This window comes from Oryctolagus cuniculus, chromosome 2 (assembly GCF_964237555.1).
Source record: "Oryctolagus cuniculus chromosome 2, mOryCun1.1, whole genome shotgun sequence".
Lineage (NCBI taxonomy): Eukaryota > Metazoa > Chordata > Mammalia > Lagomorpha > Leporidae > Oryctolagus > Oryctolagus cuniculus.
In genome coordinates, this window is record NC_091433.1 from 50,905,425 (window position 1) to 50,920,821 (window position 15,397).

At 44.3% G+C, this 15,397-nt stretch overlaps 1 protein-coding gene across 6 annotated transcripts in view; it reads left to right on the top strand.

Annotated features, from left to right (window-relative positions):
- Positions 1-595: 595 nt before the first annotated feature.
- ENTPD4 (ectonucleoside triphosphate diphosphohydrolase 4) overlaps positions 596-15,397 on the top strand; it is a 35,455-nt gene continuing 20,653 nt past the window's right edge. Inside the window, exons 1-4 of one of the 6 annotated variants that reach the window (XM_008249546.4) lie at positions 596-779; positions 8,460-8,562; positions 10,544-10,741; positions 11,893-12,098. In XM_008249546.4, the coding sequence (XP_008247768.2) occupies positions 8,555-8,562; positions 10,544-10,741; positions 11,893-12,098 (412 nt within the window). In that variant the 5' untranslated portion in view covers positions 596-779; positions 8,460-8,554. The remainder of the gene's footprint in view (positions 780-8,459; positions 8,563-10,543; positions 10,742-11,892; positions 12,099-15,397) is intronic. The other 5 variants (XM_008249562.4, XM_002709315.5, XM_070069656.1 and 2 more) reach the window with 5 other exon arrangements.

The window sequence follows — 15,397 nt, forward strand, 5'->3', positions numbered from 1 at the left end:
CTCTGGCGATTACAGCCATCTGGGGGAGTGAACCAGTGGATGGAAGACCTCTCTCTCTCTCTGCCTCTCTGTAACTCTGTCTTCCAACTAAATACGTAAATCTTAAAAAAAAAAAAAAAAAAAAAAAAAAAGCCATTTCTGGTCTTGGTAAGGGAGGATGAGCGGTGTATCTCCTCCAGAATGGGCTCTAATACACGAAATTTGGGGGCAGGGATGTAGCCCCCAAGATGGTCATTTAAGGAGTCAGATCTTTCATTTCCCTGTCTGTAAACGAGGAATACTTACTGGCAAAGTTGTCAAACTGTCAGGAGTCAGCAACAATGCCTAGTTTCCCCTGGGTTTTTATTTTCCAAAATCCTCAGGAGCAGAAGGAAAGATAAACTGCGGTGTCATTAGCACTCTGGGGTTCGCTGACAATCAGAGCGGCTAGCCCCACAGTGCGGGGAACTTCCGTGACACCACTTGCACGTCTTGCATTCACGGTGGATCTGCAACCTGCGGCGGGCGAAACCGGCCCCGGTTCCGATGTCAATCATCCCCGCCCTGGCCCCGCCCCGGGGCGCACGGCCCGCCCTTCGGCGTGCGCCGTCCCGCCGACAGCGTGCGCGCTCCGGGCGCGGGCTGTGACGCGACGCCACCGCGCGGACCGGGCGGGCGTGCAGCGCCCGGAAAGGAGCGGAAGCCCGGGGGAAGCGGGGCTGTGTCGTGGACTGCTGAGGTGGCAGCGATGCTGCCCGCTCGCGGCCCCCCGTATCCGGGAGCCCCCGCCTGCCGAGCAGGTGAGGTCGCCTTCCCGGCGCGGGCGAGGGGAGGGCGGGCGGCCCGACGCGAGGCGGTCGGAGCGTGGAGGCCGGCGGGGGCGGGCGGGCCGCGGACGAGCCGCTGGGTGCTGGCTCCCGAGGACTCGCTCCGAGTTCTGCGCGCCTCCAGTCCTCGGCCGCTGCTGCCCGCCAGCCCCCGCGGGGCGTCCTCCGCCGCCAGGCCTCGCGGCCACATCCGGGCGCCCGTGGGTGACAGGTGCTGTCCCCTCGCCCCTGGCGGGTGAATCCTGGCGGCGGTCGTGCCGTCGCGCCTCCTGCCGTGTCCACTCCGGATTTTCTCTCCCTTGCTAGAAGCACCTGGCCAGGGAGGAGCGGGTGCTGCCCCCAGGACCCCGTTGGCCCTGCCTGCCGCCTCGACTCCTGACGTTGGCGTGTTCAGCATCATTTTTCCCGTGCTCTGCTTTGACTAACTTTCGTTTTAATTTCTCCTTGCAAAAATGCTGCTAATTGGGCGATGAAGTGATGATGCTTAGCGGTGTTTCTCAGCTTGAGCAATGCATGGATTCCTTTTAAAGGGACCATTCTGTTTATTCTCTGGAGTATGTCCCAGAACCCGCAGAGCGCCCGAGACCCCAGTTAGAGGGACACAGGTGCTGGCTAATTTGAGAGAACAATTGTTTCCAGGAAGCAAAAGCCTTGTAATCCAGGAACTGTCCATGCTAGACCGTAAACTAGCGGCAGCTAAAGATTTCTGAATTAGAGGCTCAAATCCCGGTTTATTTTCACATTGCAGTCTCATCTTTTGCTTTGTTATGAAAATCTTACTACCCAGCAGGCCTAAAAGAATCATATTCTTAGTGTTGAGTTTGATGTTATCTTGGTCTTTGTACCAGAGCTTGTCAGTTCCTGTTGGCACATAAGCAGAATTATAGAACACTTATTTTATAAGCTGTTTAATTTTCTATTTCTCTGTGTTAACTGGTTTATTAACTGTGTTGCATGTTGAATGTCTGGCTTACATTTTCCCAGTCCTAATAGGAAGTGTGTGATGTGGGCCTTGAATAGATATAGTCAAGTAAGAAGAGACTTGCGTGAAAGTCGACTTAAGAATTTATATTCTGTATATATTTATTTAGCATATTTATTCAAAATAGACTGTACATAATAGAGAGATTTGAAGTGGGGGGAAACACTAGGAAGTATATGAAGTTAAATAGTGAGAAAGAAAAATGTGGACCTCTGCTGTAAAGAAGTGTTAATATTGACAGCAAGATGCTAGCTAGGAGGAAGCAATGTTATCTGAGGCCAGAGGCAGGCTTGAGAACAGCTTGTGTAGACAGAAGACAGCTTCCTCACTAGAGCAGAGAGATGTTATCTGAGTGGCCAGAGAAGGTTGGTGAGATAAGGTGTGACCCTTGGTGGGTGGAGGGCTTCAGGTGCTTCACAAGGAGATTGGTGTTGGCCCATAGGTTTCTAAAAGCTTCTTGAGCTGTCTTATTTTCAAAGCAGTATTTTACAAAAAGCATTCACAGTAAAGGCAGAAGGTAGGTGATAGATCAAGAGGTCTTGAGGTTGTGGTATCTTCTGTGGTCCTCTTAGACGTGTAACATTCAAGGAAGAGTTGATAGGACTTCATAATAATGTAGCATCTTCAAAATGTTCATGTCCATGACCAGGAGGTTAGTACCTATGTAGATTCACACCAACCATCCTTGATGACCTTTTTCCCACCCCCTTGCTAGCAAAGTATCCTCAGGCTTAAGTCTCAGCCACTCTGATGGCTGCACAGTCTTGTTTATATTCATATTTTTCTGAATGCCAATGAAGTTATATTTTATCAACCATTTGTATTATTTTGTTATCTTCCAATTTCCATTGCAGTTTTTCCTGTTTATGTTTTCCAAAAATTCCTTTATTACATCTTTTTATATATTTACCTTTTGTTGTGAATGTTACAAGTACTCTTCCCAAGCCTGTTGTTGTTGGGGAGGGAATTTAAAGCACACTGAAGTTTTAAACTGGTAGACATAGTTTCTTTGACTTATGGTTTGAGGCATTGATGTCATCTGTAGAAAGACCTTACTCATTTTAAACTTGCATAAATATTTACCCACACTTTAATCCCACCTCTAAAAGGATATTTTAATATTAAAGTTTATGATGCATTGGAATTCTAATAAAAGGTGTGATATGGTAATCTTACTAGATTCAAAAGCTGAAAGTTAGCTACTTTATAAAAACATACTGAAATTCATTAAACATCTTGATAATTGACATACCTTTTTACTCAGTTTTTTTTTGTTGTTGTTGCTGTTGTTTTAATTAAAGACATAGCTTCCATCTGCTGGTTCACACCCCATATACCCACAACAACTGGGACTGGAGTGAACCAGGAGCCAGAAATTCAGTCTAGGTGGCAGGGATTCAACTACTTGAGCCTTTATCTGCTGCCTCCCAGTGTCTGCATTAGCAGGAAGCTGGAATCAAGAGCTAAGCTGGGACTTAAACGCAGGTGTTCTAGGATAAGATGCACTGTCCCAACCAGCAGCTTAACCCATGTGCTAAGGGCCTGCCTTCACACTCCTCCATTTTATTCTCTCTTTGTGATCCACAGAGAAAGCTGCCATTTGCAGGTCTATTCAAATGCCCCCAACAGCTGGCTTGGGCAGAGGTCTAAGCCAGGAAGGAGCAGGGAACACAACCAGCTATCTGGTGTGGCTGGTAGGAAGGAGCTCATTTACTTGAGCCAACACCACTGTGTTGCTGGAAAGCTGGAGTCAAGAACCAGAGCTGAGGATTGAACCCACGCACTGAGATGTGAGATGCTGACATCTTATCTGCTAGGATAAGCACCCGTTTCCCATTTTTTTTCACTTTTTGTGTAAACTTTCAAATTGGAAATGTTTGTCCTATATTTTAGGTACATGGTACAAAATGAATATTCTATCAAAATTCAAATTAATTACAGTAGTTCCCCCCCTTTGTCAGATAGACATTAATCCTTTTTACTCTATTGTGTCTTTATGCATTTTGTCTCCTTTATTGTATTGTAAATTTTTGAAGATTTATTCTAGGGGCCAGTGCTGTGATGTAGTAGGTAAAGCCACTGCTTGTAGTGCCAGCATCCCAAATGGGCGCTGGTTTGAGTCCCGGCTGCTCTACTTCCTATCCACTCTCTGCTATGGCCTGGGAAAGCAGTAGAAGATGGTCCAAGTCTTTGGGCCCCTGCACCCATGTGGGAGACCCAGAAGAAGCTCCTGGCTCCTGGCTTTGAATTGGTGTAGCTCTAGATGTTTTGGTCCTCTGGGGAGTGAACCAGTAGATGGAAGACCTCTCTCTCTCCCTCTCTCTCTCTACCTCTGCCTCTCTGTAACTGTGCCTTCCAAACAATGTGTGGTTACAAATTTATAATCCAGGCATTACAAATTACATCTGCAGCAGGTGCTGGTCACCAGGAAACAGAAGAGCCAGAGCGTGTCTCTGTCCTTAGTGGGACTTGCCATGTCATGAGAAAATCAAGCGAAGTCCAGTGCTAGAGCCCACTGCTGTGGTAAGCAAGCAGTCTGGAGATAGGAGGATTAGGGAATCTCAGAATCACACTTGATTTCTATGTGGAGAAATACATGGGAATGCCTTGTACAGTTGCTGGGGAATGTGCGGTCCCTCAGGGTCCACAGCTGTGTGTAGGATTGCAGGAGTTTAGGGTACAATCAGCGATCTATCAGATGATTAGATGGGAACTCAGTGCTGTCCAAAGAACTTTCTACAGTGATTTCTGTGTTATTTATACATCTGGATGGACTAGTGCAGATCTACAGGTAGCTGTTGAACCCTTGAAATAATGGTTGTTGCAGCTGAGGAATTTGATGTATTTTTAAATTTTTATTGATTTGTTATTTGAAAGGGAGAGAGAGAAAAATCTTCCATCCACTAGTTCACTCCCAAAGTGCCAACATCCAGGGCTAGGTCAGATGAAGCCAGGAGCCATCCAGGTCTCCCACGTGAGATGTAGGGAATCAAGTACTTGAGCTGTGACACACATCTGGAAACTGGATTGAAAGTGGAGTAGCCAGACTTGGATCAGGCACTGCAGTGTAGAATGAAGGTATCCCAAGAAGTGACTTAAGCCATTGCATCAAACTCCCACTCTCAGAAACGTGATTTTTAATTTTGTTTCAGTTACTTTAGCCATTATGTGACAAGTAGTTACACTATTAAGCAGTGCAGAATTAGGTCCTTATGGGAATATTTTACAACTTAAGGAGTTAAGATGTTTTCTCAGAGTAAGAGAGAAAAGTTGGCAGGAGGAGATTTCTGTGTTTGGGAAAGGCACCTCTAGTTTCTGAACCTTTTTGAGTCCCGGAACTCTGAACCTTGACTTCTTGCTAGATCCTTTCTTAAGGTTTGCCGTGCTGGGGGTACAGTGCTTAGCCAAGCAGACTTGAGTCTGACCCTCATAGGAGAGCTCACATTGTAGAAGAGGAGACACAGGACCAAGAGAAATGCAAACACACTGTGTCAGCAGACAGGGTAAGCATGGATTCCCATCTCTACCTTTTATTAGCTATGTGGCCTTAGACAGTTACTTAGCCTCTCTGCCTCATCTATAAAGTGTTTTTTTTTTTTAACTTTTATTTAATGAATATGAATTTCCAAAGTACGACTTATGGATTACAATGGCTTCCCCCCCATATCGTCCCTCCCACCCACAACCCTCCCCCCTCCCACTCCCTCTCCCCTTCCATTCACATCAAGATCCATTTTCAATTGTCTTAACATACAGAAGATCAGCCTAGCACACATTAAGTAAGGATTTCAACAGTTTGCTCCCACACAGAAACATAAAGTGAAAAATAATAGATGATTTTTTTAAATGATGATGAAATCAGATTAGACCTATTGTCATGTTTAATCCCAGTGAGAGTCAAGTTGGGAATTGATAATTTTTTTTTTTTTTTACAGAAGATCAGTTTAGTATGCATTAAGTAAAGATTTCAACAGTCTGCACCCCCATAGAAACACAAAGTGAAATATATTGTTTGAGTACTCGTTATAGCATTAAATCCCAATGTACAGCACATTAAGGACAGAGATCCTGCATGAGGAGTAAGTGCACAGTGACTCCTGTTGTTGACTTTACCAATTGACACTCCTGTCTATGGCATCAGTAATCTCCCTATGCTCCAGTCATGAGTTTCCAAGGCTATGGAAGCCCTCTGAGTTCTCCGACTCTTATCTTGTTTAGACAAGGTCACAGTCAAAGTGGAGGTTCTCTCCTCCCTTCAGAGGAAGGTACCTCCTTCTTATAAAGTGTTTTGATAGTTGTACCTATTGTCGCGGGAAGCTAACAATTGAGGCCGGTGTGGCAGGTGCGGAAGGAATTCACCAACAATAGAACACAGAGAGGAGTGAGACGAGCTGGATTTATTAAAATACAGGCCAGGGAGTAGTGTCAACAGTTGGCTGTCAGCTGCTGTGATGTGCCTTATAATCTGGAAGGTACATATCTTGGGCTCCTTTCCACTGGCTGGGGGCTTTTCCATAACTAGTGCTTTCCTCATTGCTGGGGGCTTTTACTAGGGGGCTTCCTTATTGCCAAGGGCCCAGGTGACCTCCACACCTACCTTGTTGGTTGTTAGGAGGACTAAACTTAGCATGTATTTGCGAAGTGTTTGCAGTGGGGCTGCAGTCTAGTAAACACCATGTAAGTATTTAACAAAGGAGTCAATGTGAAGGAGAGAAGCGAAATTGGGGAGAGGAGCTGGGGTTAGGGGAGGGTTTGCAGTTAGTGATCACGTGGCCGTGGAAGCTCCCTGAGAAGGTGGCATTTGGGTAAAGACCTGAAAGGAATGAAAAAGTGAGCTGTGCGGTTTACCACCAAGCAGGGAGCGACAAGTTCACAGCCCTGAGACCAGAAAGTACCTAGCATTTTGAAAATGGTGAGGATGCCAGTGAAGATGTAGTAGAAGGAAGGCGAGAGAGGAGATGGTGAGGTCAGAGTTTAACAGGTTTCCAGAGACTGGGGCTTTTCCAGAGACTCAAGGTCAGAGTGCAGACTTTGGTGTTTACTTGAAGTGCTTTGGGAGCCACTGGAGGATTTTGAATACAGAAGCTGGGGTGGATACCTACTTCGGATGAAGAATTTGAGCCTAAGGGTGTTGGAGGGAGCTGCTGAGAGCCTGAGTGGAGGCTGCCTGTGGAAGACCAGTTAGGCCGCTGCTCTGCTAAGACAGGGGAAAGAACAGAGCCTGAGCTCAGACAAAGGTGATGATGAGAAAGGGTAGGTTTTAGATAAGGAGAGATTAAAGCAAGGGAAGGAATCCTTAGAAATTGAGTCTGGAAGGCAAAGGAGAGGCAGAGGTCAGGCAAGTCTGTAGCTTTTGATTTGAGCAACTTGGTAGAATGCAGATTGGGGCTGTGAGGGAAGAGGAGCAGGTTGGGAGAAATGAGAGTGGAGATTGTACTTCAGAACTTAAGTTTTAGAATATTCTTCATTGTCCTGTGCAACTTTCAGATGCAGACAGCTCCTAGGGAGCTTAAGATGTATATAAGGTGGCCCAGAAAAGTCTGGGGTACAGAGATTTCTTAGCAGTCTGTTCATTGCAGCTGTGATGAGGCTGACCAGGAACAGGGACTGGAGTTAGAGGAGACTTGAATGTGGATTAGAGAGAAGCCTGTGGAATGTTAACAGCCAACAAGATCAATAGAGTAGGAAGAAGCTTGAAGAATCTTTAGCAAGATTTGAGAGCCTAGGCTGGAGGAGACCAGTGTTTTGAGAGGCCTGTGGAGGTTGAGAGACCAAGAAAGAGGCTCAAAAACATCCTGTGACTCTAGCAAGTGGGAGGGAGGCCCTGGCTGGAAGCCCCTACCTTGTCTGTGATTTGAGGTCTCCGGGCTGGAGAAGTGAGAGTGGTAGAAAGGACAGGAAACACCTAGGGGCATAACACCTTGCATGATTCGTTGTACATAAAAGAGAAGTGTCAGTGATGTTTGTCAGGTGACTGCATATTTAGATGCCCAGTCAGTTAATCTTTCTGCCTACTGCTTACCTCCACCCTACATCTTCTTCAACATTGAGTACAATAAGGTATTTAAGACCTATTAGATGTCCTGATAGTTCTGATCACTGAGATGCTTTGGGTAGAGTATTAACTAGTACTCTCTCATCTCTCTCTCTTTTTAAACATTTGTTTATTTGAGGGGCAGAGTTACAGAAAGAGGGAGAGACAGAAAGAGAGGTCTTCCATTCACCGGTTCACTCCCCAAGTGGCTACAATGGCCAGAGCTGGGCCAATACAAAGTCAGGAGCCAGGAACTTCTTGCAGGTCTCCCACATAGGTACAGAGGCCCAAGCACTCGGGCCATCCTCCACTGCATTCCTTGGCCATTAGCAGAGAACTGGATCAGAAGAGGAGCAGCCAGGACACAAACCTGCGCCCACATGGGATACTGGTGCCGCAGGAGGAGCCTTAACCTACTGTGCCACAATGCTGACCCCCAGGCAGTTACCTCGATTTAGGCTTGTATCTCTGACATTATGAGATTAACTTTGAGATGTGTTGCTCAGAATCAACCCTTTCAGTGGTTTCAGTGCAGGACCATGGCCAGATTAGGTGTGGTTAGATTTAAGCACACACCTGATAAAGAGGGGTGTTTGCATTGTGCTGTCTTTGTGATTTTACTTACTTCCCTGAACAGGCAAGACTCTAACTCCATGAGGACTCCATTGCTGTTTCTATAGTGTATGGGAAGAGCTGACTCCTCCAACACTGTCTGGTTGCTGGCCCTTCGATATGGGGAGGTGAGTAATGGGCCTAGTCACTTCGCTGTAAGACCTGAGATTATGGTGCTGTGGAAACAGGTCTTTTTTTTTTTTTTTTTTTAATTTGAAAGACAGAGTTACAGAGAGAGAAAGAGAAAGATCGAGAGAGAGAGAGAGAGAGAGATCTTCCATCTGCTGGTTTACTCCCCAAGTGGCTGCAATAGCCAGGCTGAGCCAGGCTGAAGCCCAGAGCCAGAAGCTTTATCTGGATCTCCCACATGGGTGCAGGGGCCCACGCACTTGGGCCACCTTCTGCTTTTTCTCAGGTCATTAGCAGGGAGCTGGCTCGGAAGTGGAGCAGTCAGGACACAAACTGACTCCCAAATGGTATACTGGCATTGCAGGCATTGGCTTTATCTGCTAAGCCACAACACCGGCCCACAAACAGTTCTTGAGAGGGAAAAAAATCTAAATGCCCCCATGAAAAATGTGGGAAGATATGCTGCACTTCTATTTAACACCTTGATTCTTCCAGGGCCTGCTGGGGCTCCTGTCACAGAAAGCACGCGATAACACAGATGGGTTGTAACAGGATTAGTGTAGATTGTGGCCAGGGTGTGCATGCTGGGATGCTCAAGCACGGTAGGTTGAGCACAGATAACTGTAGCTTGTGAAGTGTAGGGAGGAAGAGGATAAACACCATGTAGCAGTCCGAGAACTCCTTGGAGACCAAGAACTACAAGTGGAAAATTCCACTGGGTTAGCAGAATTACCTCCCTGTTCAGTGAGTGTTTTAGTCCATGAAGCATACGCTTAAAAGCCAAGGGTAGAAATTAATTGTCAAACCGTAAAATTCCTCGTAAAGGCAGTGACGTTTATTTTTAAAGTATTTTAAATGAATCTCTCATTCCTGACAGAAACTGAGAAGAAAAGTTCCACTTATTTTCAAAAATGTCTCAGGAATATTCTTAAAAACAAAGGACATACCAATTCATTTATTGACTTTGTCACGAGGATGTTGATAAAGATACTATTTTCTCCCATTAGTGAGTCATTTGGGAGAAATCCACCTTGGAATTCAGTGTTAAGGAAATATTATTCCTGTTGAACTGGTTATACATTTCTAATCTAATGGACAATGTTTTGGCCACTAGAATGCTCATTTGCATTTGCATGCCTACCTTACAGTGTGGGTTTTTACATAAGGAATTTCCCATTGGTTTCATCATCATTAAATCTGATTTCATTATCACTTTATGTATTTTATTGAAATTGTTATTTTTTTTAAAAGATTTGTTTATTTATTTATTTGAAAGTCAGAGTTACAAAGAGAGAGGAGAGGCAGAGAGAGAGACTGGGGTCTTCCATCCGATGGTTCACTCCCCAGTTTGCTGCAATGGCCGGAGCTGCGCCAATCCAAAGCCAAGAGCTTCTGCTGGGTCTCTCATGTGGGTACAGGGGCCCAAGGACTTGGGCCATCTTCTACTGCTTTTCTAGGCCATAGCAGAGAGCTGGATGGGAAGTGGAGCAGCCGGGACTTGAACTGGCGCCCATATGGGATGCCAGTGCTTCAGGCCAGGGCATTAGCCCGCTGTGCCACAGTACTGGCCCCTTGAATTTATTCTTTAATCTATCTCTAATTCTTTTTGGAACGAAGTGGAGTAAAATACAAATCAACATAATGCTCTTAAGAACAGGAGGAAACAGGGAAATTATCCCAAGCATCAGGGGCTAATTCTCATTCAAATCCGTTTTTAATAATGAATTCTGCCGCCAAAGACTGACAGGAAGGGTGCTGGTGTGTGGATACCTGCATGCAGGAAAATGCTCATAGGGCAGCTCGCACGGGGTGTCTTACTACAGCTCAGTTGTGTGAAGGGAGGCTTCTTTTGAGTATATTGTTTTTTGTTTTTTGTTTTTCTTTTGACCGGCAGAGTGGACAGTGAGAGAGAGAGACAGAGAGAAAGGTCTTCCTTTGAGTGTATTGTTTTAAAATCTGTTTTTTTTTTTGGAATTTCAGGATCAGCATTTCCTGTCTTTTTCCTGCTTCTTGGCATTTTAGCATCTCTCCGGTGGGGTGTCCTCGAATTCTGAACACCAATTTACGCCAGATTGTTGTCATTAGCATTCTGGCTGCGGCTGTTTCTCTTTTATACTTTTCAGTTGTCATAATCCGAAATAAGTATGGGTGGCTGACGAGAGACAAGAAATTTCAAAGGTAAGAGGCAAAAACATTTGTTTTTTGGGTGGGATGCCATACATTCTGTCTTGGCTCTGACAGGATACCTGGACAGTGTGGATTACATACAGCAGAAATGTACTTTTCATAGTTCTGCAGACTGGGACGTTTAAGGTCAAGGTGCTAGCAGACTTTCTCTAGTGAGGCACTGTTTGTGGCTCTCGCTGTGTCCTCACCTGATGGAAAGGGGTGTGGCGCTCACTCATCTCTGAGGTCTCTACCCCTGTGATCTTGTTGCCTTGCAGAATCCCTGCTTCCTAGGAGCAGCACATTGCTGATGAGATTTTCAGCGTAGGCATTTGGAGGGGATACAAGCTTTCAAACAATGACACCTTAATTTATGGCTTCAAGACTTTGGGGGCTAGGTTGGAATTTAAAGATCACGTGACTGTAGGATGGATTCTGTACTGAATACAGCATGACAGGAAAAATTAAACTCTGCATCCTGGCTGATCTCACAGACAAATGCTACAGAGCTGTGAGCACTATCTTATCTATCTATCTATTTTATTTTATTTTATCTTATTTTTTATTTATTTATGTATTTATGTATTTATTTATTTATATGTCAGAGTTAGAAGGAGAGACAGAGATCTTCCTCCGTTAATTTACCCAACACACCAAAACGCTAGCCTCATTGTGAGCACTTTTTGTCTATCAGTCAAATGTACTTTTCCATCTGTATCTGAGTGTTGCAAGTCAAAGTAAAGTTTTTTGAAAAACTGTGCAGACAAAACAAAAAAGGAATGATTACTTGAAAAAAATTGAACTTTGAAACTGGCTAACTCCTGACCACCAAATCCATATTTTAAGAGGCCCTGGAATAACAGTTTTTTGGGGTAATGTGTTTTAAGCTGATTTTTGAGTTAACTCTGGTAGACTGGAAATAGTGGTTTGCTTTTTGGAATATATTTAAACTTCCTTAAAGGAGTAATAAGTGGGTGTCTGGTTTAGATTATCTTTATTAGCATCATTTTTGCTTTCTTCTGATTCTTTAATTGTAAAAAATGTTACAGTGCTGCTCCTACATAGATTAGAAATCACTGATCTGGTATATGTTAATTGCATCTTATCCATTCAGTTTAGGGTGATATTCTGTCTAAATAAAAGCATGGTCTTTTCTAATCAAGGTACTTGGCACGAGTCACTGACATTGAAGCTACAGATACCAATAACCCCAATGTGAACTACGGTGTCGTGGTAGACTGTGGAAGCAGTGGGTCTCGGATATTTGTGTATTGCTGGCCAAGGCATAATGGCAATCCTCATGATCTCTTGGATATCAGACAAATGAGGGACAAAAACCGAAAGCCCGTGGTCATGAAAATAAAACCCGGTATGTAAGTAAGAACTGTCTGACTTGTACGGATACTGTGCTTTCATTCTCTGTGCTGTCTTTTTTTTTTTTTTTTTGACAGGCAGAGTGGACAGTGAGAGAGAGAGACAGAGAGAAAGGTCTTCCTTTTGCCGTTGGTTCACCCTCCAATGGCCGCCGCGGCCGGCGCGCTGCGGCCGGCGCACCGCGCTGATCCGATGGCAGGAGCCAGGAGCCAGGTGCTTTTCCTGGTCTCCCATGGGGTGCAGGGCCCAAGCACCTGGGCCATCCTCCACTGCACTCCCTGGCCACAGCAGAGGGCTGGCCTGGAAGAGGGGCAACCGGGACAGAATCCGGCACCCCGACCGGGACTAGAACCCGGTGTGCCGGCGCCGCTAGGCGGAGGATTAGCCTAGTGAGCCGCGGCGCCGGCCTGTGCTGTCTTTTACATCTTTCCCTGTCTGTCCTCTTGTTCACCTGCTTACTTCAAAGCTCACACCAGGAATAATAAGTCTCCTGGTTTCACTTCCTTTTCCCTTTTTGTTCCATTCTGCATAGGGTAACTAACACCTTGGTAAAAACATCCTGAAGCATTTATTTTGGTGTCTACGGAAATGTTTGCTAGTTGATGTTGAGTTTGGCAGAGTTTTCCTATTTTGCAGCCATAGATCTCTGTCCTTAATGACAAGATTCCATAGCCTTGGCAACTCATGACTAGAGCCTAGGGAGATTACTGACGCCATAAACAAGAGTGTCAATTTGTTAAGTCAACAACAGGAGTCACTGTGTACTTACTTCTCATGTGGGATCTGTCCTTAGTGTGTTGTCCAATGTGAAGTAATGCTATAACTAGTACTGAAACAGTATTTTAAACTTTGTGTTTCTGTGTGGGTGCAAACTGATGAAATCTTTACTTAATATATACTGAATTGATCTTCTGTATATAAAGATAATTGAAAATGAATCTTGATGTGAATGGAATGGGAGAGGGAGCGGGAGATGGGAGGGGTGTGAGTGGGAGGGAAGTTATGGGGGGGGGAATCCATTGTAATCCATTAACTGTACTTCGAAAATTTATATTTACTAAATAACAAAAAACTCAAGAAAATCTATAGTCTATTGGTATAAATTTGTCATTTTTAAAAAAGATTTTTATTTATTTATTTGAGAGGTAGAGTTACAGAGAGAAAGGTCTTCCATCTTCTGGCTCACTCTCCAAATGACAACAACAGCCAGGGTTAAGCTGATCCAAAGCCAGGAGCTTCTTCCGGGTCTTTCATGTGGGTGCAGGGGCCCAGCACTTGAACCATCTTCTACTGCTTTTCCAGGCCATAGAAGAGAGCTGGATTAGAAGAGGAACAGCTGGGACATAAACCAGCACCCATATGGCATGCTGGCGCTGCAGTGGAGGCTTAGCTCACTATGCCACAGCACTGGCTCCCTAGATTTGTCATTTTTAAAAGTTAATATGCAGGGGCTGGCACTGTGGCGCAGCGGGTTAACACCCTGGCCTGAAGCACCGGTATCCCATATGGGTGTCGGTTCGAGTCCCGGCTGCTCCACTTCCAATCCAGGTCTCTGCTATGGCCTGGGAAAGCAGTAGAAGGTGGCCCAAGTCCTTGGGCTCCTGCACCCACGTTGGAGACCCGGAAGAAGCTCCTGGCTTTGGATTGGCGCAACTCCAGCCGTTTTGGCCAGCTAGGGAGTGAACCATTGGATGGAAGACCTCTCTTTCTTTCTCTCTCACTGTCTGCCTCTCTTTTCTCTGTGTAACTCTGACTTTCAAATAAATAAATAAATCTTTTAAGAAAAAAGTTAATAAACATATATGATTTTTTTGTGAATAATTTTATTTTAAAAATTGTATTTATTTTATTTGAAAGGCAGAGTGACAGAGAAAGACCGACTTTCAATGTACCAAATGGCAGCAGTAGCCAGGACTGGGCCAGGCCAAAGCCAAGCACCTGAAACTCCATCTCAGTCTCCTATGTGGGTGACAAGGACACAAGTACTTGAGCTGTCACTATTGCCTCCCAGAATGTTAGTAGAAACTGGATTGGAAGCTGACCAGTCAGGACTCGAACCAGACATTCCAATATGGGATGAGGCATCCCAAGCAGCAGCCTGATTGCATGCCCCAGTAACGTTTTTAGTAATGGTTATCATAGAACTAAAAAGTACTGATCTAATTGTGTCTACATCTTAAAGATAATACAGTTTCTAAGCCAGTGTGTGATACTCATTGGCCTCCTCATTAAATGTTCCTGACTCCTTATTTCAGCCTGGCCCATCCTTGGCTGTTGTAGCCATTTGGGGAGTGAACTAGCAGATGGAACATCTCCCTTTGTGTCTCTCCCTCTCTGATGCTCTGCCTTTCAAATAAATAAATGAATCTTTTTCCTTAAAAAAAAAAAAAAAAAAAAAAGAAACAATAACAAGCAAAGACCATGATTGGAATTTTTTACAAAGAATATTGGTAGTGATTATCATTACTTACTGTCCCCCGTAGTAGTAATACTGGTGAAAAGGATGTGCAGTTTAGTATGATAAACTGTATGTCCCTGTAAAACAGTTCCTGACTCACATGAAATGCAGACGCCTAGAGTCCTACTGCTTCTTCAGATCCACTTACTTCCTCAGACAACCTCAACAAGTTGTTCTTTGATGTTTTGGCAGCTGGGTATCAACATATTACTCAGAAAATTCAAAATCTGTACTTTGTTTTTCAGGTTAAAGAGAGAACCTAATCTGAGTCTGTAGACAAGTATTTTGATATCAGTAAATCTCCATTAACAAAAATTAATTTTTTTCCGTCTTAATTGTTCTCAGTTTTTTCTATTTGCCTACCCCTAAATTTTATATATCTATAATCTAGATGCATTTTCAGGGTTCAAGTGATCTTGATAAAAAAATCATCTGAAGACTTATAAGTAAATAAAATGCTGTAAAGCAGATTGCATTTCATTAGGTTCCATTGCTGATTACATTGGACTCAGAATAAGATAGAAACTTCCATGCCTTTGAGTTGAGCTTACAAAGGGATATTTACAGCGTCATGCAAGGTTATGCCTAGGACCTCATTAAAATCAGACTTCACAGGTCTCTCACTCTACAAAGTGCTTGAAATGGATATCAAAATACCTTTTCATAGTACTTCCCTTTGTGGGTACAAGAAAACTCTAGAAATCTCATAGATACTGGCTACTTTGGGGCTTGGTGTCCACTGAAATAGCATTCATTGCACATGGAGTCAAAAGACTTGTATTTTATTCTAGTTTCTGTTGATTCCTTGGATAAATCACTTAATCTTTCTGGATCCA